The 24,220-nt window shown below is 37.6% G+C and overlaps 4 protein-coding genes across 4 annotated transcripts; 1 reads left to right on the forward strand and 3 right to left on the reverse strand.

Moving 5' to 3' along the window:
• Positions 1-309: 309 nt before the first annotated feature.
• LOC148063660 (splicing factor Cactin-like) lies at positions 310-1,873 on the reverse strand. The gene is made up of 4 exons (XM_087811329.1): positions 1,702-1,873; positions 1,485-1,607; positions 915-1,267; positions 310-800 (listed from the first exon to the last, which is right to left on the reverse strand). Exons 1-4 carry the CDS (start codon positions 1,713-1,715, stop codon positions 310-312), a joined length of 981 nt encoding a protein of 326 aa, XP_087667455.1. The 5' UTR covers positions 1,716-1,873.
• A 1,275-nt stretch (positions 1,874-3,148) lies between these two features.
• LOC148063661 (cadherin-15-like) lies at positions 3,149-10,337 on the reverse strand. Its single transcript, XM_087811794.1, has 14 exons — positions 10,270-10,337; positions 8,653-8,735; positions 8,104-8,238; positions 7,733-7,867; positions 7,442-7,586; positions 7,076-7,257; positions 6,792-6,920; positions 6,539-6,718; positions 5,633-5,868; positions 5,432-5,568; positions 4,519-4,641; positions 4,030-4,103; positions 3,657-3,968; positions 3,149-3,376 (listed from the first exon to the last, which is right to left on the reverse strand). The coding sequence occupies exons 2-14, from the start codon at positions 8,701-8,703 to the stop codon at positions 3,149-3,151; spliced, it is 2,067 nt and encodes a 688-aa protein (XP_087667920.1). The 5' UTR covers positions 8,704-8,735; positions 10,270-10,337.
• Positions 10,338-15,256: 4,919 nt separating this feature from the next.
• On the forward strand, positions 15,257-18,219 carry LOC148063662 (semaphorin-4E-like). The gene is made up of 10 exons (XM_087811795.1): positions 15,257-15,412; positions 15,689-15,751; positions 15,828-15,926; positions 16,349-16,448; positions 16,521-16,631; positions 16,727-16,878; positions 17,276-17,454; positions 17,532-17,688; positions 17,786-18,008; positions 18,092-18,219. The coding sequence occupies exons 1-10, from the start codon at positions 15,317-15,319 to the stop codon at positions 18,217-18,219; spliced, it is 1,308 nt and encodes a 435-aa protein (XP_087667921.1). The 5' UTR covers positions 15,257-15,316.
• Positions 18,220-23,212: 4,993 nt separating this feature from the next.
• Positions 23,213-24,013, reverse strand: LOC148063663 (splicing factor Cactin-like). Its single transcript, XM_087811797.1, has 2 exons — positions 23,818-24,013; positions 23,213-23,703 (listed from the first exon to the last, which is right to left on the reverse strand). The coding sequence occupies exons 1-2, from the start codon at positions 24,011-24,013 to the stop codon at positions 23,213-23,215; spliced, it is 687 nt and encodes a 228-aa protein (XP_087667923.1).
• Between the last annotated feature and the right edge of the window lie 207 nt (positions 24,014-24,220).

Below are 24,220 nucleotides of genomic sequence, written 5' to 3' on the forward strand. Positions count from 1 at the left end.
TTGAGTAAACAAGACGATTCTCCCCATGTTCAAAAGTATCCATTTAAAAAATTATAGTAAAAAAATTAATAAAAAACAGAAAATTATAGAAATTGCTGCGGAGCTACTGGAAGAGGCAGCCGTCCTCGTCGGCGCCTTTAATCCTAATATATCATATATCATAAATGATATATCATTTACAACACCAACACAAGTATGCTGTCATTTAATTTTTTCGGCATTGATGCATTTAATAAAACGACAAAAATAATGATGAACATTTATGGTTAACATCCAATTTTTGTATTCAAACGTTACTGTTTTACGGGTTCATCGTCTATAACGGTACCTCTTGAAGTGGAACCACAGCTGAAAGATACCATTTGAAAACTGGCATCGGAAACCATGACGGTGAGAGTACTCCCACTCTCTGTTCACGATCTTAAATGCGATATCCTCGTACGGTGGGCCAGCATGGACTCTTAAGATGCCAAAGTCCTTGTTGTCGGGACTGGGCTCTAGAAAGTACTGCGGGGTCGAGCGCTTGTCGATCAGATCTGGGTAGAAGATATTGAACTTGTAACCTTGAACAATCTTGAGTGGCGGGTTGTCAAAGTCATAATGCGTCTGGTTATATTTGTTCCACTCGAAGCCAGTGTGTACTCGGTTAAAGAATCTCGGCTTCCTGGGTCGGTATTTGTCAGCCCACAGGTACATCTTCCCTGTGACTGGGATCTCCACGCTGAACTGGGCTTCGTTGTTATCCATTCCCTGTTTGGCTTGATGTACAAAGAAGTCCTCGGCACTCTCGCTGGCGTCACCTAACAGAAAGACAGGAAAAAGTCAAGCTTGAAGTAAGTCGTGTCATTTTATATGACAGACAGAACGAGGATGAGGCAGACACACAACCTTATGATACTGTGTGCCATTCGTACCTGTGACCTGCAACTGTCTACGTGCTAGCTGCAACTTGTGCGCATCTTCCTCTGCCGTTATCGTGTGTGTGTCGAGCGGCATCTCCGATGAAGTCAGAAGAGCTGGACTGTAGCGACCGGAGTCATACTCTGCTTGGCTTTGCTGGATAAGATCTTCCTCCGTCAATACAGCTTCCACAGAGTCGCCCTTCTCCTCTTCTCCCTTGTCTTCATCCTTCTTTCCTTCCTCGTCTTCAATCCCTCTGTTAGTGCTGGTTGATGTTGATGGACCAGGCTCATCATTCTCCTGTCCACTAGCTTCATTCACAGTTCTACCAGTTGATGATGAAAGGCTGGACTCTTCTCTGCTCCTGCTGTTTGGAAAACAAAAAATGTTCGTGAAGGATGAGGACTATTATAATAATATGCATTTTAATATGGTGCCATCTTACAATTTTGAAGACACCTTCAACACAACAGGCCTTAAAGAAGTTCATTTTTCCTACGTGAAGGAACATACATTCAAACCCAATTGTGTCAAGACTCAAATTTGACACAATTATTGTCGTACTAGGACACAAACAAACTTACTCAATGCTCTCAGTCACTGGTTCATCCTTGATGATGGGGAACAATGGTTCGCTTTCCACTCCCTGTTCTTGTTTCAGCCTGAACAGCTTTTGGCGAAGCACATCCTGGTGTCGCTCTCTCAACCTGTAATCATTCATTGATAAACACATTTCAGTTTTTTGATTGGTTGAGACCTTGGGTTAGAAATGTAATTATTGAATAAGCGGAAGGTGTGGACCTTGCTCTCGCCATGTAGACGCGGACCTGTTGCAACAAGCTCTCCCAGTAGCCGATGTCGAGGTTAGATCCACCAGCTCGGATTTTCGTCTCGATGTTCAGATGTAGAGCCTGCAGTTGGCTGTATGTCTTACCTTTAAATACTATCTGAACATCCGTGCTTACAGCTGTGTTTATGCCTAAGACAATGATTATTTAACATGAATTAAATATGAAAGATTATCAGTTAATCAAGTGACTATTTGAAATGTGTGTTAAATCTAGATGATTGATTACAGTAAAGTTGTCATTTCCTTACAATATATTATTTGGATCAATTTGAGGATATATCTTCAATCCCTCCTTTGACCTCTGAAACCAGAGGTCAACCTTAAAATGTAAGGCTCAAATAAACTAATCAGACAGATCAGGTTGAGAGTTGAGGAGGCCACATCTGGCTCCACAGTTGTTTTTAATTTAGGTTCCTAATTTAAACTATTAGTACAGAGATAAGGAGAAAATCAATTCTGAAAAAACATAACTTCCTTATAGAAAAGTACATGTAAATAATGAATACACTTGTTGATTGTTGAATATATATTGAAGTTCCCCTTATAAAATACAAATATGTCAACATTGTTAACTTTAGTTTAACTTCCGTTTCATCAATTCCAGTTATTTTTTTGCTTTGTGTGTCAAACCCATCAGGAGAGCTGTCACTTTCCAAAAAAATGACATTTTACTTTTATATGAATTACAGTAATTTACATTTCACACCTCAACATTTATGAATTCATTTAAATGTAGTAAGTTATTTATTCACCTCTTATATCATTTGTTTTTGTACATTAGAATTAACAGGGCAATGTTTGGAAGTTCATTTATTAGCATAGACATATCCGTACATTTTGAACAAGTAAGGAAATCTAATATCATGACAAATGCACACAGGTGTCTAAAATCAATAATGAAAAGTATCAGTAGAAACAATTTGCCACAGTTCATAGGACATAGGCTCCCTTTCATTGTCAACAGCTAATAGGACTTTTTTTGTTTGTTTTTTGCTATTTCCAAGGTCTGGGGTTACCTCATGAAACCCATCACCTGCTTCCACACATTCCCAATACAATTTCCAAGCTGCATCTGGTCCAAAAGGAACATTTCAAATGTGTATTACATCTATGTATATGAATGATAATAATTGGTGCCACACATCGAAGATACAGCCAATGCTGCTGCTCAAAATTACTGCACATAAGTCAGCAGAGTAACTGTAAGAGATAGTCATTGAAGACTGAAAAGTAAATGCTCAACAAAAAAATACTACTTCATTGTACAATACTGAAATTAAGAAAACAACTTACACATAAATCAACCTTCTTATAGTCATTTTGCAAGAGCTTACATTTCAAAGCATTATTGCAAAAGATTAAAGTACATTTTCACCAAGTGACTATTCTAATATGAATTCAAACAAAAAAAGAACTAATGGTTTCATCCTCCTCCGACGGATCGAAGATTTCAGCCAACATCTTGAACCGTGGTCCCCAGTTGTTCAGGTCCTGGTCTTGGTCATCAGAGCTGAATGAACAAATGGAGCTAAGACTTTCAGACACAGAGCCCTCTCCTTCATAGTGGAAGATCTGAACCACATCATGTGCTGGAACATTTGGATCTTTTGCTGCCACTTCCAGGTGCTGAAGAGAGGAAACAATGTCATGACTCTTTCTGTACTTTCTCCCTCACCTTCTGGTAGAAAGAATAGTTTGCTACACTTGTAGTTCATTATATCAAAGTATAGAGTAGGAATTGCATCCAAATCTACAGTAACATACATGCAGTTTTCTATTTTCAGTACAAAACAAAACCAAAAATGATTCAATGAAATATCTGGGATGTTGAGAAATGTACTAACTTGAACCAAACTGTAGTGTGTTACTTGAGCAGGACTTAAGGGCACTTTAAGAAGACACTCACCCTAATGATTAGGTCCGCAATGTTTGCTTGGTCTCCTGGTGGTCTGCATGGTTCGGAGGATCCAGATAGGCTTTTTGGATCCTTTTCTCTAGTTGATGCTTCCGGGTTATTGCATACTGGGTGGATATTTTCAGAGGCAAGCACAACGTTGGTGGCTGAAGCCATGGTGTTGTCAGTGGCACATACTGCGTTGGTTGGGGCCAGCGCAGCATTGGCGGGAGAAACCACGTCATTGGTGGGGGCAGGTGAGGCGTTGTTGAGAGCAGGCACTGCGTTGACAGGGATGCTCAGGGCGTTGAGATTTATCGCATTCTGGGGCATAACAAGACACCATTAGCACTGAAATCTACCTCGCACTGTAGTAGACACATACCTCTTCGTCTTCTTGACCATTTTTAACGTTGCAATGTCCTCCTCTGCATAATTTCCAAGCCACTAACGACCCCACTTCAACATTAAGATATTTTGGGTTATTGAAGAAATGTAACATTGATGACACAATAACTACTTAAAAACATATATATAAAGTTATTATAAAGTTATATACTGAAGTGAATGACACACATGATATCATAACGTTTCAAAGGTCCAGTTTACTGAGCTGAAATTTTTTTATACCCTTGTCAGGTTAACCATAAAAAGTATGGTTAACTCTGAGGTATTTTGCCCTGCTACCTACTTAGTAGGAGAATTCGTAAAAGTAATAAAAACTTTATTGTACCTTGACCCTTACAATGATGTATGCAATGGATCTACTGTTACGTTATTTTGCAATGATCATGATGATAGTAGAATAAGCAGAAAACTAGCCACATAACATTCTGTTCATTAACTTCATAAAGTGACGGTGGACTGAACTTACACAGAGTCACCACAAGTAGGACAGGGATGATGATGGCAGCGAGGAAACCGGCTTTATTGCTAGAATCCCTATTTGCCACCAGGATGATTAGAACTGTGGCTGTGCAGGAAGTTCCACTGGTATCTACAAAGATAAATACATTCATATATATTATATCGATATATATTTTTAATATTAAATCTATCTTTAATTATCTATCTCTAAAATTTATCTCATTACAAAATCTTTCCAACCCACATAGAGGCTTTTTTTTAAACCAACTCACAACAATGTTTACCCATTCACACACAATCACCCACTGATGTGACTAAGCTGTGACAGCATGATGTTCACCACCATAAGTAACAATCTAGTGTTCTTCTCAGGGACACAATGACATCATGGTTGGACATCATTGAACTGGCAACTTCTTAAGCCACAAGCTAATAAGTCGTGGGATTTGTTGACTACTTAAAGAGTTGTCGAAATATGATCCATGTATGTAAACCTTATAATATCCATAGCCTTGTTTGCAAATTGTTGGTTTAAATTTGCATGTGAATTACTGATATAATTCACAATTTAAGAATTTAAACCAATTATCATAATGCCTTCCATGTAACAGCATTTCTTTACAAATCAGTCCTAAAAATGTATACGTACAAAATGCCTTAAAGATTGGCAACAGTTTTTATTAAGGTATTTTATGTAATGCATTAAGGAACCCTTTCTAAGGAATAACAATGCATGCTGTTATTAGTTGACCAACATGATTATTAACTGTGTAACGTCTTTATATTAGGTCTTATGAATGCATTATAATGTCTGACGAATGTGCTCACAATATGTTATAAAAAAGACCTTCATAGAAGGTGTTACCTGATGATGATCTTAAGGTGTAGTATGATGCTAAGAGGAAACTTTTTCATCTCACCTGTAAGTTTGATTGTAACAGTGTACACCTGGTTTTTAACATGTGCAGAACTCGAATTGAAGCTGCTTTTTGCCACAATCTCTCCTGTATCTATATTGATGTCCAGCCAGTTCTCAGGGTCGTCGGTGATCTCAAACCTAAGGTAGATAAAGCAGACTTGTACATTGATTCCATCTTTAAAGACATGATTTGGGTTCATACCTCATGCCCAAATTCACTGGGTGAATGGCGATGTTGCTCTTCAGTGATGTGCCAGGAAGTACATTTTGGGGAACTTCAAGTTTGATCGGGTCCTCTGTGAAGTATGGTTCTTCGTCCTTGTCGATCACAGTGACAGTGACGCTTGCTAAAAAGTTTGTAGCTTTGCTCTTTATCAGGTTTATGTTCACTACTTGGAGAGTCAACTTGTGCTCCTTTGCAGACTCATAGTCCAAAGGCTGGAATGAAGTGACATCAGATTATTTATGTGTTTGTTCAGACATGTTGGATGTGCTGGTTTTTTCTAATCATGTTTAGATGAACAACAATGAAAGGATACATTTTGCATTTTAAAATATCAGATATCAAAGCATGATGAGAACAGTTTGTTTTGTTTTGTTTTGAATACTGTTTTGAATTATAAAAAGTATGACTAGCACTGTTTTGGAAAAAAAAGGTTATAGAATTGATAAAGTTATTAATAACTAAATGTTAACTTGAAGTTTGACATTTTGTTGAGCAGCCATTTTGACCTCATCTTAATGGTGCACAGTCATCAACGTCCTTTTTAGAAGGTAAGTAAGTAAGTAGGTAATTAGTATTTGTAGAACGCTATTCAAGACCAGGGTCACAAAGTGCTTAAACAATCAAAAAAATACCCAATAAAATAAATACTTAAATGGTCAAGACAACACAGAGACGAACACAAGAGTCTCAGTAAATCAAGAAAAAGCCAGCACGAATAAAATGTCTTGATGTTTCTTGAAGGAGTCAGTAAACTCCATCAAGCGCAGAGAGAGAGGACCCTTGAATAAAAGTTCAATGGTCAGTCGGTTGTTCACATCATTGAACATTTTTCAGCCTTTCTGAAATATAAACTGCCATTTTTATTGTGTTAAGTTTTTGTACCTTCACGACACTCAGGATCCCCTGGTTGGTCTCAGCATCTGTTCTTATGCTGAAATACCCTTGAGGATCATCATAGACAGAGTACTTAGCCTCCCAGTTTCCTGTTCCAGGTTCATCTCCTTCGGTCACGTTCACTCGGCCGATATCACCAAGTGTGTTCTCCAGGGCAGTCATGTGGTACTGAAAGAAGAAAACAGACTTGTACTACAAAGTAAAAGTTTGTCTATGTGATTGTTCGTTCTGAAATACTAACAAATGCTGGGCTGAACCCTGGGACGTGGTTGTTGATGTCAGTTACATTAATGATGACCATAGCTTCATTTGTGAGGCCTGTCCCACCCTTATCACTAACTTTGATTCTCAGCTGGAACGCTTTCACCACCTGAGACAAGAAATAATAATTTGGGGTACAATTAGTCTGTTTAGGAATTTCCCCACTGTGGGACAAAAAAGGAATATTTTATCTTATTGCATCTTTAAAATATTTGTCAGTGAAGTTAAGAAGCAGGAGAGATCAATCTTAGGGTCAGTTTTTACCTCTCTGTCCAGGACACTGTCTTTCGTAGTGATAATTCCTGACGCCTTGTCCATCTCAAACATGGTCTTATTCAGGTCATCAACAGGGATGCTCTCCTGGCCAATGATGGAGTACACCAAGTCAGTGTTGATGCTGTGGGGTTTGTCTGCATCATCGGCTGATACTTGCATCACAACGGTGCCTGTGAACAAAATGTATCAAGTCCAGTTTCTTCATCTATAAGAGGTCAGACTTTTGATTAATGATGCAATTTTTTAAGTGACCAGAGATTACACCCAGCTTCTTTCTTTGATTCTGAATCAATTTATCGGTCTAATCAATAACTGTGATTTATATAGACTTTATATGTATTTTTCCCAAGTTACCTGGGGGTGAGAATTCCAGGACAGAACCAGTGAACACTTGCTGAGTGAAGACTGGTTTGTTGTCATTCAAGTCTTGCACAAGAATTGTAATGGGCGCTGGCTTCTCAAGGTACTCTCCACTTAATGACACGGCAAAAACTATCAACTGCAAACACAAAGAAGGGATGTATGGCGAAACTGTAAAATGCTTTATTGTTCTACTACTATTAATAATAATACTTATTTATTTTATATATACATCACGTATTATTCCATTTGCACCTTCAGTCAGAGACTTGAAGTACAGCTTACCTCAAAACTCTGGTGTGTCTCTCTATCTAGTGACTCTTTGAGCCAAATTCGTCCAGTACTTTCATCTATTTCAAACATCTCTGGTCCCTGCATCTTGTAAAGCCCCTCACCTTTGGAAAACCTTTCTGACTGAACCTGAAATGACAAGAGAAACACATTTATGGTACATGTACATACCAGGTGCACATTTTGACTTTTACACAGAATCACCAGACAAAGACAGAACTGTTTGAAACAGCTTTGAATCTAACAATAGCATTCAGTTAAACATCAAGTATATTTTTCATTTACATCTGCTACCATACATTTATTTGTATTATTATTTATTGATTTGTTTGTGAATGAACATGTGTGTGTATAAACCTGTTTACCTTGGTGACTGTTTGGAATCCTATGGTATTTTCCCAAACATTGAATGGAGCTTTTAAAGACTCTCTCCATGGATAAATAGTTCTCGAAACCATTTTTGGATCCTTCCCAACATCTTCACTCCAAACCTGAACCAACTAAAACAAAAGCAAAAACATGTATAGGCAATTAAAACAAAGGTAAACATACATATAGACATACAGCAGCACCATTAAAACCATACCACAGTTTACATATTCACTACAACCACATGGAAGTTTATTTATTTTAGTGATTTCATATAATGCAGTCTTTGTATAGAAAAAGATAAATGCCACACTAGGGAATGACCTGTCCTTCAAAATGTTTTGAAATCCAAATGAGGACGATGTTTGATTGTAACTTTGAAGAAAATGATGTCACCTTACACATCAAACATCATGGAAAATACAGTAATATTAAAAAGAAATGAGTTATAGAATATTGTTTAAAGAAAAGCCAGAGCAAAATAATATTATTATATTGCAAAGAAATAAAATGTACTCTAGAGCCAGGAGTTAGTAAACACTTACGCCAAATAGTGGAGAAGTCAACACCCATAAGGTGAATGCAAGAGAATACATTTCTTCTTCTTCTTCTTCTTCTTCAGGAAACACTGGAAAGGAATAATATCCACTTTAAAATCCAGAATAAGAACTCTCATTACAACATATAAAGGATTTGAAATGAAAGTACTTACGATGAATGAAAGGCTTACGTTTCTAAAAACAAACCTCACAAAGCTTAAATAAATACAGTATAAAGGCATTATAGTGTAAACACATAGAGATAAGGGACATAAAAGCCTGCTTCTTATCGAGCCAAAAGTCAACGGATTAAGTAGAATTTTCTTGAGAGCAAAGTCTAATGCCAACAGAGAAATAATAAAAGAGATTTCAAGCAGAATATGTGAATAGTTTAAATTTAATTCAGGAAAATTAAGATTAAAGACGCATGTATGCTCTGTATTTTTTCTATAGCAGATGCTATCTAGTGTTAGTTTGCTGCAATGCTGTGTAAGGATATGACAACTTTACTGTAATCGATCATCTAATGTTAACACACATTTCAAATAATCACTTGATTAATCTTTCATATTTAATTCATATTAAATAATCATTGCCTTTCTTTAGAAATTCATGTGTGCTCAGCAATTCTTTAGGTCAGTTCACACTGAGAAAGACAACGCAATCTCTCAATGGTGCCATTTTGTCTCTGGGACCAAGGACACATCTGCTTAATTCAACTGATAAACAGATTCTCTCTAGATGACCAAACTCCGGTAACTTTCCACTACCAACACGTGAGACGGCCATCTTAGATATCAAGTGTTTAGAGCAGGGGTGCTCACACTTTTTCGGTTCACGAGCTACTTTCATAATTGTCAAGTTCAAAAGATCTACCTTCAACAAATTTGCTCAACGTAAGTTAGAACATACTTTACTCAGATGACTTGCATTGAATGAAGTGAATGCACTGATAATCAGTCATGATGGAAGGATGTGTGGATTTAATAATCTTCATAGAAATGCTGACTTATATAAATAACTAGAGTCAGTCAGTAAGAAGCATATTTCCTCATAAGAAGATACTTTTCCTCTGAGAGTAACTTCCAAAAATGTCCATGAGACCTGGTCTTAAGCTCAGTGTCAGCCTTTGTTAAATCTCATCCTCCACTGCAGACAAGTTCAGACTCGTATGTTCAAAGAATTGCATTGATTTCCAACTAAAAATGGTCATTCATTCGAACCCAAATGATGCACAAAACATATTCATGTGTAAGAATCTGTGCTTGACACGAATTCAAGCCCTTTTCCTTTGTTCATCAAAATCAACAAAGAATTCAGACGGGTTCATCCCTTTCCATGCCTCCATTTCAACATGCCGATCATATTTAAATGAAGGACAAGACTTAAATTTCTCCATTTTTGTGATCATGAAAAAACAAAAACAAATGAAAACATGAATTCAAACTAACAGTTTATATTTGTTAATTTTAAACATGTCTGATATGAATCACACAAGTGGATTATTTACATTTTAAAACATCTTCAGATGAAGTTTAACGAGAATAAAACTGTTAACCAGTAACTTCACATCATCATCGCTTTGTCTGATCGTCTCTGACGTCATTAGAATGTGTGTCTCACCTGCAACTGTTTAACGTGTTTGGGTTTCAGCGTATTCTTATTATATTCGTGAGATAAAGGTAATTTACAAATAGTCATCATGTGATGGTGTATTAATACAAGTGTGTTTTAAGGACGCGATCACAAAAGGAAAACCAGCCTTTGTTGCGCTTTCATTGGAACCTGCAGCTTCACTTTGATGGAACTGACGTCATGTTTCTGTGACTCTCGTAGAGAAGAACCTGAAGCGATCAAACGCACATTATTTTGTTCGATATATTATTTAAAAAAAACAAGTTTATAATTCTCGTAATATCGTTTTTCTGAATTGCGTAAAATGGCTGTCGCACGTTTTGCTCTTTTTATTTATTATTGTGAACTTTGCCGAGCGTTCAGTGGAAGAGGCTGGAGCTCTGATTGGCTGCTGTGCATGTCAATCAAATTGTTAACCAACCGCTGCAATAACTATTTAATTGACATGCACAGCAGCCAATCAGAGCTCTCTTTACTATTTTCTTATATCATATTTTATTAAATCACGCGATCTACTCGCAATAGCTTCGATCGCGATCAACGTATTGCCCACCCCTGGTTTAGAGTAACTGACCAATCATACAAGGATGAAATGGAAGAATGTTTTAATTCTGAGCAAAAGGTAATATTGTCAATGTTCACAATTAATAAACATGAATACATAAAATGAGGATATATAATTTAACACTTCAATGAGAATATGAATATATATATATATATATATATATATATATATATATATATATATATATATAAATATATATGTGGATCAATTTGAGGATATATCTCCAATCCCTCATTTGACCTCTGAAACCAGAGGTCAACCTTAAAATGTAAGGCTCAAATAAACTAATATCAAACGATTCCTTTATATATAGTACGTAAGTAAGTAAAATATGAGGTTATTAATTCGTCCCCACCCATCAGAGCTCATCATGATCTTCCAACAACAGATCAGGTTGAGAGTTGAGAAGGCCACATCTGGCTCCACAGTGTTTATTTTAGGTTCCTAATTAGGTTCCTAATTGTAACTATTAGTACAGAGAGATAAGTTGAAAATAAATTCTAAAAAAAACATAACTTCCTTATAGAAAAGTACATGTAAATAATGAATACACTTGTTGATTATAAGTGTTAATATATATTGAAGTTCCCCTTATAAAATGCAAATATGTCAACATTGTTAACTTTAGTTTAACTTCCGTTTCATCAATTCCAGTTAGCTTTTTGCTTTTTGTGTCAAATCCATCAGGAGAGCTGTCACTAAAAATGACATTTTACTTTTATATGAATTACAGTAATTTACATTTCACACCTCAACATTTATTAATTCATTTAAATGTAGTAAGTTATTTATTCACCTCTTATATCATTTGTTTGTGTACCTTAGAATTAACAGGGCAATGTTTGGAAGTTCATTGATTAGCATAGACATATCAGTACATTTTAAACAAGTAAGGAAATCTAAAATCATGACAAATGCACACAGGTTTCTAAAATCAATAATGAAAAGTATCAGTAAAAACAATTAATTCCACAGTTCATAGGATATAGGCTCCCTTTCATTGTCAACAGCTAATAGGACCTTTTTCTTTTTTTTGCTATTTCCAAGGTCTAGGGTTGCTCCAGGCTCAATGAACCCATCACCTGCTTCCACACATTCCCATTACAATTTCCAAGCTGCATCTGGTCAAAAAGTAACAACTCAAATGTGTATTACATCTATGTATATGAATGATAATAATTGGTGCCACACATCGAAGATACAGCCAATGCTGCTGCTCAAAATTACTGCACATAAGTCAGCAGAGTAACTGTAAGAGATAGTCATTGAAGACTGAAAAGTAAATGCTCAACAAAAAAATACTACTTCATTGTACAATACTGAAATTAAGAAAAAAACTTGCATATAAATCAACCTTCTTATAGTCATTTTTCAAGAGCTTACTTTCAAAGCATTATTGCAAGAGATTAAAGTACATTTTCACCAAGTGACTATTCTAATATGAATTCAAACTAAAACAGAACTAATGTTTTCATCCTCCTCAGACGGATCGAAGATTTCAGCCAACATCTGGAACCGTGGTCCCCAGTTGTTCAGGTCCTGGTCTTGGTCATCAGAGCTGAATGAACAAATGGAGCTAAGACTTTCAGACACAGAGCCCTCTCCTTCATAGTGGAAGATCTGAACCACATCATGTGCTGGAACATTTGGATCTTTTGCTGCCACTTCCAGGTGCTGAAGAGAGGAAACAATGTCATGACTCTTTCTGTACTTTCTCCCTCACCTTCTGGTAGAAAGAATAGTTTGCTACACTTAGTAGTTCATTATATCAAAGTATAGAGTAGGAATTTCATCCAAATCTACAGTAACATACATGCAGTTTTCTATTTTCAGTACAAAACAAAACCAAAAATGATTCAATGAAATATCTGGGATGTTGAGAAATTTACTAACTTGAACCAAACTGTAGTGTGTTACTTGAGCAGGACTTAAGGGCACTTTAAGAAGACACTCACCCTAATGATTAGGTCCGCAATGTTTACTTGATCTCCTGCTGGTCTGCATGGTTCGGAGGATCCAGATAGGCTTTTTGGATCCTTTTCTCCAGTTGATGCTTCCGGGTTATTGCATACTGGGTGGATATTTTGAGAGGCAGGGACAACGTTGGTGGCTGAAGCCATGGTGTTGTCAGTGGAACATACTGCGTTGGTTGGGGCCAGCGCAGCATTGGCGGGAGAAACCACGTCATTGGTGGGAGCAGGTGAGGCGTTGTTGAGAGCAGGTACTGCGTTGTCAGGGATGCTCAGGGCGTTGAGATTTATCGCATTCTGGGGCATAACAAGACACCATTAGCACTGAAATCTACCTCGCACTGTAGTAGACACATACCTCTTCGTCTTCTTGACCATTTTGAACGTTGCAATGTCCTCCTCTGCATAATTTCCAGGCCACTAACGACCCCACTTCAACATTAAGATATTTTGGGTTATTGAAGTAATGTAACATTGATGACACAAGAACTACTTAAAAACATATATATAAAGTTATTATAAAGTTATCTACTGAAGTGAATGACACACATGATATCATAACGTTTCAAAGGTCCAGTTTACTGAGCTGACATTTTTTTATACCCTTGTCAGGTTAACCATAAAAAGTATGGTTAACTCTGAGGTATTTTGCCCTGCGGAAAACTAGCCACATAACATTCTGTTCATGAACTTAATGAAGTGACGGTGGATTGAATTTACACAGAGTCACCACAAGTAGGACAGAGATGATGATGGCAGCGAGGAAACAGACTCTATTGCTAGAATCCCTATTTGCCACTAGGATGATTAAAACTGTGGCTGTGCAGGAAGTTCCAGTGGTATCTACAAAGATAAATACATTCATATATATTATATCTATATATATTTTTAATATTAAAATCTCATTACAAAATCATTCCAACCCACATAGAAGCTTTTTTCAAACCAACTCACAACAATGTTTACCCATTCACACACAATCACCCAACTGATGTGACTAAGCTGTGACAGCATGATGTTCAACATGAAAGCGTGGAGTCTTGATGAGATGTCCTAAAGCGCTCTCTAAACGAAGTTGTAGGGCTTTGTACAGCAGCCATAGATACAGCCGAGGAGAGCGTCAAGTGGGGGATTCCTTGAACCACCAGAACGACGTTATTCACTTTCTTCAACTAGACGGGCATCTTTTGCTTGATCCATTTCCGTTTGTTCTATTGGTTGATTTTTAGAAGCGACTATTTTATGAGGATATTACAATTTCTTTACTTTTTAAGGTTTGAATAAGGTAAAGCTCTTACTGTAGCGGCACTGACTGATATTGACGAGCCATCTCTTCAACTGATGATGAGCACCTTGTTTATTGAAGTTGAAGATTTGAACTATAAATGGATCTCAGCATCACAAAATATATGCAATAATATTTAAACAAAGAAAACAATAATTTCCTTTAGCAAAACCGTATTAGCACTCTTACTTATTAACTTTAGCATTAACACAAATCAAACCAAATACTACACACTTTTTTTATACATATATAATATATGTGTATACATATATATATATATAGAGAGAGAGAGAGAGAGAGAGAGATAAATAGATATATAGATATATATATATCTATATATATACACATATATTATATATGTATAAAACCGTGTGTAGTGTATAGATATATAGATATATAGATATATAGAGATATTAGGACAGAAATGTCCTAACCATAATATGTATACAAAATAATATATAATAATATATAATATATATACACAAAAAAGTTTGAAAAAAACATTTTTGATTGAAGTTGCTTTTTTTTATATATTTTTTAATGGAAGTCATTTTTTTGTTATTGAGTAATAACCTCCATTCATATGTCACTGCTGCCAAACAGTACAACAAAGTTAAGGCAGTCACTGTCTTTGATCTTTTATGCCTTTATTACGTCACAGCTTTTTAGTCTTTAAAGCCTTTGTTCCTTTAATTTTAACATAATATATACAGTTGTGTCCATCCAAGTTCTATTTAGACATTTGTTTGGAGGAGAAAAGTAATAATGATTCTAGAGTTCACTTTCTTCGGACTTCTGCTGCCGGCCCTGGCCTCAGCACCGGACCCTGTCCCTCGCAGATTTGTGCCTTATGACAGTAAGTTACACTCATTACTTTGTTCTTGATACATTAGTCCAGTAGTTTATTCATCTTTAATGATACATTAGTCCAGTAGTTTATTCATCAATAATGATACATTAGTCCAGTAGTTTATTCATCAATAATGATACATTAGTCCAGTAGTTTTTTCATCATTAATGATACATTATTCCAGTAGTTTATTCATCTTTAATGATACATTAGTCCAGTAGTTTATTCATCATTAATGATTAATAGTCCAGTAGTTAATTCATCAATAATGATACATTAGTCCAGTGGTTTATTCATTATTTATCTTCTACCAAGGTGACAATAATCGCACGTTTCATGAGGAGGGAGTGTTGGACTACTCCACCATGCTGCTGAGGGAGGACCTGGGCCTGCTGATGGTGGGTGCCAGTGGGATGGTGTACGCCCTCGACCTCAACGACATCACCAAGAAAAATGACTCAGTAAGAACTTTTTATAGTGTATTATATTATATTATATAGTCACTGTATTCACTATAGTGAATCTTTGGAAAACTTTACACCTTCCCCTCGATTCTTTATAGTCAAGATTGTCTTCATTGGTTCTTTTTCCCTTTTAACTTATATTGTCTCAAAACTTGAGCTTTCCTTACTTCAATAAAATGTGAATTAATTCCTGTTACAATGAGCATAAATCATCGAACCAAGCATTACTTGAACTATTTACTATAAATCGTTTAAATAATTTGTTATATTTAGGTCCAATGGGATGTGCCACCAGCAGAGGTCACTGCTTGTGGATTTAAGGGAAAGGATCCAGTAGTAAGTTGAATTAAAAAAAAATGTGTATGAAAGAAAACTTGGTGAAATAATCACATTTTGTCTTACACATTTTTAGATTCACTGCAGAAACCAGATTAAAACTCTGCTGAAAAGACAAGACAACAAGATGTATGTGTGTGGAACCAATGCTTTCAACCCAAAATGTGACTACATGGTGAGAAATGTTTACTTTAACAATATGATTTGAAAGGATGTCACAGATTAACTTATTAAAAACTGCATATGCCCCAGTAAGTATCATTGTTTAAAAAAGGAAAATTCATTATTGAATAAATACACAATATTTATACAAAAATACAAATTTATGAGGAATGTTAATGTTTAAACAGCTTAGCTCGAGTCCGCCAGCCAGTGACTATTTTATTTGCTACACACAAAATCTGTTATCCAGTTACGGAAGCTTATGATAGAGCAGTGTGGTGTTTTTCTTTCTTAGTGAAAAAAGCTACAACAACTTTAAACTATTAATACGCAACAATAAAAATGATCTTATATGTATTATCGTGTAAGAGCAGTCAAGTGTTTTGTTTAAAGATTGCCCACAAACAAATGTGTTTACACATTTATCTCTTGTAGTCGTACAACGATGGAAAATTGACTCTTGAGAACCAAATAAAGTCCGGTAAAGGACGTTGCCCGTATGACCCCTTCGAAAGATCAGCCTCTCTCATGCTAGGTGAGCAGAATGTTGTACATCTGAACTCCTTTTCTACAGCTTCTTTTTCTAAATTGCCTTTTACTTTTCAAGACAATGATCTGTACTCGGCTACATCAGTGAACTTTCGAGCGACTGAGTCTGTCCTGATGCGGCGTTCCACAACCTTCATTCGAACTGATTATAGAAGATCCTGGTTTTATGGTGAAGTTACATTTCATAAAGTTTTTATCATTACTTGTTGCATGTGTGCTATTTTACTGATTAACATGTTTCTCTTATTTCAATGTGATTAACAGACCCTGAATTTGTTTCCCTGGAGATGATGCCTGAGAGTCAAAACAGTGTCACCGGAGATGATGACAAGATCTACTTGTTCTTTAGTGAGACAGCAATGGAGTACGATAGCTACAAGCAGGTGCTTGTTAGCCGGGTTGCTCGAGTCTGCAAGGTAAGAACAAACAGAAGGGCAACTTGGGATTTCAAGAGGTGGTTACTAAGGCAGTGGAAAATCATGTTCACTCCCAGTCAAAAAGAAAAATCCAGGGCATTGAAAAACATTGAAGGCTGTTACTGACCTTAAACACTTTTTAATATTCTCCACTGTTTTAAGCTTAGCTTCAAGTTACATGGATGGAATTTCATCACCCAATCATAATTCCGCTTGCTCTGACTGTAGTCAGTCTCGTTAAGCCTGAAAACTGCAATTCCAAGATGGCCATGACCGTTTACCTACAGATGGTTGACTTGAAGTCCATATTTTATACAGTCCACAGGAAAACAACTGCCTTGTCCTCCATCCTTAGCACAAATACCTTCAACGTTCAAGCATTTTTCTGATGTTTCAGGGCGATCATGGAGGTCTGAGGACTTTGCAGGACAAGTGGACATCATTTGTTAAAGCAACACTAGAATGTCCAGTCCCTGACTCCAAACTGCCGTACATCATCCAGGACACATTCCGCTGGTGTGACCCCCAAAAAGACTGGAAGTCATGTTTGTTCTTCGCTGTCTTCACATCACAGACGTATGAAGATTTAACATTGGGACATAATTTGATTCGTTTCCTTTCCGATGTGAATTAATCTCAAATATATATTTCAGCTCCTCGAGAGAGATTTCTGCTGTGTGTGCGTACCGTGTGTCAGAGATCAGCAGGGTTTTAGCTGAAGGAAGATTCATGACGGAAGGACTGGTAAATGGAATTCATTCTAAATGGGTACTCCACAACGGAATATTGCCAGTGCCTCGTCCTGGTTCGGTAAATTAACCCCCTTTTATATGCAGATCATTTTGATTAAACTTGCCAGGACTTCTTAAGTTTTGATAACCATTGCTCCTCTCTTTTCCATCTCTAGTGCATCGATGATGCTGCATGTAACGCCAGCATCACTCAGAGTTCTGACCTTCCTGATAAAACTCTCTTGTTTATTCAAAAAAATACACTTATTGGTGAACCAATAATGCCAATAGGAAAGAAAACTTTACTGATTAGAAAGGGAATCAAATTCACACGGATAGTCATTGACCAAGTTCAGTCGGTGGACGGTGACAACCATCATGTGATGTTCATTGGGACAGGTGTGTATATGTGACAGGATGTAATGAATAATTGTATAAATACATGTGTAATTGTTCGCCACATTTACATCTTTTAATATAAGAGGGGGGAACCATCGTGAAAGCTGTGAACTATGATGGAGAGATGTTCGTCATTGAGGAGGTTCAAGTCTTTAAGACCTCAGAGCCCATCAAGATTCTCAAGTTCTCCAATGTCACGGTAATGTCATGACAGAGTGTTGAGCTTCATGTTGAGTTCAATCCCTGAAAATATTCTTTTTTTTCTGATGTGCAGCGTCAGATCTACGCAGGCTCTGGAGTAGTACAGATGTCCCTGTCCTCCTGTGGAAGATCTTTGACTTGCATGGACTGTGTTCTTGCCAGAGACCCTTACTGTGGCTGGGACCACGCTGCTGGCAAATGTTCAACTCTTTCTGCTACACAGAGGTGAGTATCTGTTGGGGGATTGCCCATCTCTGCTGCTAATACATTGAACTTATGATTGTGCATCTCTAGAGATCTGATTCAGAGTGTCAAAGATGGCAACGCCTCTCTCTGTCCACAAGGAGGTGAGTAAGGCAAACATGTTGGATGTTTTGGCTTCCCTATTATAAATAGTTCTGATAAGATATGCATTATTTCAGCCTCGTTTTCAGCGCCCGTCCAGAAAGTGATACAAGCCAAACCTGATTTGGGGTCCTTGAATCTTCCCTGCTCTTCAGAGTCAATGCTGGCAACAATCATGTGGGAGAAAGATGGAGTCCCTCTGGTCCCTTCATCTCAACATCTGCACCAACAAGATGGACTGCTCATCATAAGTGTCTCACACGCTGACACCGGTAACTACAGCTGCCTGTCTGTGGAGCGATCGAAGGGAGATGAGTACAGCACAACTGTTGTCCAGTACAATGTTGTCACCTTAGACTTTGAAGAATCTGAATCCCAGAATAATGATAATATTGTTTTGGTGCTGCTATCCATGTTTCTCTTGGGCCTTTTGACATGGAACATATTCAAAGGCCACCTATTCAAGTCACTTTCATGTAGGAGGAGTCGACAACAAACGCCTGCAGTCTTTATTATACAGGTTTAATGTTTGTGAGGTTTGATGATCATAAGCAGATGAAGACTCATAGTTTCTCACCTCTATAAAAAATGGACCTTAAAAAGGTTTTAGTTAATACTTTTAAGATCTTTTGGAGTTCTATATCAAACTAGTGTTGTAACTTAATTTATTGTAAATAGTTCAACTATGCTTAAGTATCATTTATACACAATATACAACACAAAATAGTATCAACAGAATTTTGATTTATTTTTTTCAGGTTAGTTGTTTCAATTCTGTTAATAAAGTGCAGGTAATACAACCCTTTGTTATAACTATTTTGTGGTATTTCTAAGATGAACCTCAACTTGTAATTAACATTGAACAACACATGTAATGTCTACCTTTATCTTGTTTTTTTTAAGTTTAAAAGCAGAAAAGTAAGTAAGTAAGTAATATATATTTATATAGCGCTTTTCGAGACCAGGGTCACAAAGCGCTTTAACAATCAAAACAATACTCAAAACAGTACATACTTCAAAGATCAAGACAACACCGAGAACAACACAGGAGTTCGAGAAATTCAAGGAAAAGCCTGAACAAATAGAAACGTCTTAAGATGTTTCTTAAAGGAGTCAGTAGACTCAATCAAGCGCAAAGAGAGAGGAAGATTGTTCCAAAGCTTAGGAGCAACAGCCTGAAAAGATTTCTCTCCTCTGGTCCTGAGCCGTGTGCGTGGAACCATAAGTAGATTCTGATCCACAGACCTCAGAGCCCGAGCTGGGGTGTAAGGCTGGATCAGATCAGTGATGTAAGGAGGAGCCTGACCATGAATAGCTCTGAAAGTAAGAACCAGAATTTTAAAGTTGATCCTGAAAGAAACTGGAAGCCAGTGAAGAGTTTTAAGGACCGGAGAAATGTGAGTTCTTCTACTAGAGCGGGTCAGAATTCTCGCTGCAGAGTTCTGAATCAACTGCAGACGAGACAGCTCCTTCTTGTTAAGACATGAAAACAAACTGTTACAATAGTCCAGACGAGAAGAAACAAACGCATGGATTACAAGCTCCAGATCATGTTGTGACAGCATTTTCCTAAGTTTAGAGATTTTTCTCAGTTGAAGGAAACAGTTTCTGGTCAGTTTTCTACAGTGTTGAACAAGAGACATGTCTTTATCAAATACAACACCCAGGTTTCTCAGGCTCAGTTTGACAGACTGACCTAAGTCACCCAAGTACTGACTCAACCCTGGAATCGTATCATCAGGAGCAATCACCAGAGTTTCAGTTTTGTCCACATTAAGCTGTAAAGTGTTTTCACTCAGCCATTGTTTGATTTCTAGCAAACAATTGACTAAGCTGTTCAGCCTTTGGGGCTCAGTTGGGTCAAAAGAGCAGTAGAGCTGGATGTCATCAGCAAAAATGTGATAAGAAACATCTGGAAATCTCTGAATGATTTTACCAAGGGGAATCAAGTACAGCAAAAACAATAAAGGACCCAGAACAGAACCTTGAGGGACTCCACACAACAGATCTGCCGATTCAGACCTCATTTGATTGGCAGATACACTAAAACTGCGCCCAGAAAGGTAAGATGAGAACCATTCTAACACAGACCCAGACAGTCCCACTTCATCCCTTAGTCTTCTCAGCAGGATCTGGTGATCAACTGTGTCAAAGGCTGACGACAGATCCAAGAGAACCAGAACAGTGAATTTACCAGAGTCAGCCGACATCATGATGTCACTGGACACTTTCAATAAAGCTGTCTCCGTAGAGTGATGTTTACGGAAGCCAGACTGAAACTTCTCATGGATGTCGCTCTGATCCAAGAACAAAGACAGCTGCTCGGACACCACCTTCTCCAAGATCTTGGACAAGAAAGGGAGCTTAGAAATAGGTCTGAAATTACTGAGGTCAGTTGGGTCTAAGCCTGGTTTTTTGAGCAGAGGCTCCACAATGGCATGTTTAAATGCATTGGGAAAAACCCCTGTGGAAAGGGAGAGGTTCACCATATTGGTAACCCAGGGGCCAATTACATCAAATACTTTGATAAAAAGCCTACAAGGAAGGACGTCATCTGAGCAAGAGGAGGGTTTCATCTTGTTCACTAGTGCTGAAATATCACCCAAAGATACAGCAGAGAAGGATGACCAAGAGGAGGAGATGGGCTCAGAGACAGTAGGGGTTCCCAACAAAGGGGGAGAGATTTTCTCTTTGATCAATTTAATTTTGTCAATGAAAAATCTCAACAATGCATTGCTGTCAGCTTCACAGAAGACCGGCGTGATTTGAGGAGCAGGAGACACGAGAGAATTAATCGTGTCAAACAAAACTTTGGGGTTTTTCCTATTTGCTGCTACCAGTTTTCTGATGTAATCAGATCTAGCAGTTTCTACCATCTCATTGTAAGAAGTCAACAGATCCCTGAGGTGAAGTCTGTGCACCTCAAGTTTAGTAGACTTCCAGAGACGCTCAGTCTTTCGACAAAGTCTCCTCAGACTCAGGAGATCTTCATTTGTCCAAGGGCACCGTTTTTTCTGAATTTTCAAGTTCGATTTAACAGGTGCCACTTGATCTAGTATTTCAACACAATGATCAGTAAAACAGTGAATCAAACTGTCCACAACTGGACAGTCATCAAAGGAAAGACGGTCAAACATAGCAGAAAAACTGTCTGCAGTATCGGCTGAGATGACACGCCTCTGAGACCTAACTTTCAAAGGCTTAGGTTCAGGGATGAAGTCCAGGTTGAACAAGACAAGAGAATGATCACTCAGATGGACATCATGTACAGAGTGACGTCATCGGTGCTGAATGTGGGACTTCTTAATGTTCGCTCCATTACTAATAAATCCTTTATTCTTAATGATCTTTTCACAAGAGTTAATTTGGATTTATTATGTCTTTCTGAGACTTGGCAGAGAGAGGAAGAGTTTATTCATCTGAACGAACTCTGTCCAGTAGGGAGCGCTGTCCTGGGGAAGCCTCGCCTCTCTGGTCGTGGAGGAGGTCTTGCTACTGTTTTTAGGGAGAGTTGTTCTTGCAAAGTGATTCAGACACAGGAATTCACTTCTTTTGAGTCTCAGATGATCTTGGTTGGTTCTACAAGACCTTTCTATTGTGTGTCAATCTACCGTCCGCCTGGTCCTGCGGCGATGTTCTTGAAAGACTTTAGTGACTTCTTATCTTCCATTATTCAGATGGAATCTGTTCTTATTCTTGGAGACTTTAATCTTCATGTTGATGACGTCACATCTTGTTCTGCTAAAGAACTTTTAACTTTAACTGAAGCCTTTAATTTTGAGCAACATGTTTCTGAACCCACTCATCAAAAAGGCCACATTTTAGACTTAGTTTTTTGCTTAAATATTATTAATTTTAACATATATATCTTGTCTTTGTGTTTCATGCACATAATAATATTTTCCTTGAAACCCTAATAAAATCATTTTCTTGAAATACTGTTTTTTTTCTATACATGTTGGTATACTTTACTATTGCAGGTTATGCAAATATGCATTTCATATTTTCATTTGAACAACTTTATGACATTGGTTAAATATTAATATATTAATATTACATTAATAGTTTTTTCTGGTTTCATTTCAGCATTTTATTTTGGTAAACTGTATTTTTTGTTTCTCGCAATCACGAAATCACTTCTTATTTCTGACATTTCCCTCCATACTTAACTTGAAATTTTCCAATTCAGCTTTATTAACAAATATCTTGGGTCCTTACTACTCATTTGGCCCCAAAACATGAGTTGTTTTTTCCGCTGTAAGTGAATTGCTAGAAAGAAAGTCTAATTTCTCTCTTTTTCTTCCTCCATTCTAAAGATGAATTGAAGTATATATTCGAATGACATCTCAACAACATGAGTTTATTTTATTAAGAGTATTTATTTACACAACTCTGTTCTTCAATTGAGCCGTTAAACATAAACATTATTTGACAACAGTATAAAAAAGGCCTAAACTATCAGACGTTGCCTCAACCGAAAGTTCAGAGAGGTTACTTGGCCCCCCCAGTTGGCTAAACATGATATATCATTTACAAAACAAACACAAGTATACTGTTATTTTTTTTTCGGCATTCATGCATTTAATAAAACAAAAATAATTATGAACATTTATGGTTAACATCCAATTTTTGTATTCAAACGTCATTTTTTTACGGGTTCATCGTCTATAGTGGTACCTCTTGAAGTGGAACCACAGCTGAAAGATACCATTTGAAAACTGGCATCGGAAACCATGACGGTGAGAGTACTCCCACTCTCTGTTCACGATCTTAAATGCGATATCCTCGTACGGTGGCCCAGCATGGAATCTTAAGATGCCAAAGTCCTTGTTGTCGGGACTGGGCTCTAGAAAGTACTGCGGGGTCGAGCGCTTGTCGATCAGATCTGGGTAGAAGATATTGAACTTGTAACCTTGAACAATCTTGGGTGGCGGGTTGTCAAAGTCATAATGCGTCTGGTTATATTTGTTCCACTCGAAGCCAGTGTGTACTCGGTTAAAGAATCTCGGCTTCCTGGGTCGGTATTTGTCAGCCCACAGGTACATCTTCCCTGTGACTGGGATCTCCACGCTGAACTGGGCTTCGTTGTTATCCATTCCCTGTTTGGCTTGACGTACAAAGAAGTCCTCGGCACTCTCGCTGGCGTCACCTAACAGAAAGACAGGAAAAAGTCAAGCTTGAAGTAAGTCGTGTAACTTTATATGACAGACAGAACGAGGATGAGGCAGACACACAACCTTATGATACTGTGTGCCATTCGTACCTGTAACCTGCAACTGTCTACGTGCTAGCTGCAACTTGTGCGCATCTTCCTCTGCCGTTATCGTGTGTGTGTCGAGTGGCATCTCCGATGAAGTCAGAAGAGCTGGACTGTAGCGACCGGAGTCATACTCTGCTTGGCTTTGCTGGATAAGATCTTCCTCCGTCAATACAATTCTCCTCTTCTCCCTTGTCTTCATCCTTCTTTCCTTCCTCGTCTTCAATCCCTCTGTTAGTGCTGGTTGATGTTGATGGACCAGGCTCATCATTCTCCTGTGCACTAGCTTCATTCACAATTCTACCAGTTGATGATGAAAGGCTGGAATCTTCTCTGCTCCTGCTGTTTCGAAAACAAAAAATGTTTGTAAAGGATGAGGAGTATTATAATAATATTCATTTTAATATGG

Source organism: Callionymus lyra, chromosome 16, assembly GCF_982586985.1.
Source record: "Callionymus lyra chromosome 16, fCalLyr1.hap1.1, whole genome shotgun sequence".
NCBI lineage: Eukaryota > Metazoa > Chordata > Actinopteri > Syngnathiformes > Callionymidae > Callionymus > Callionymus lyra.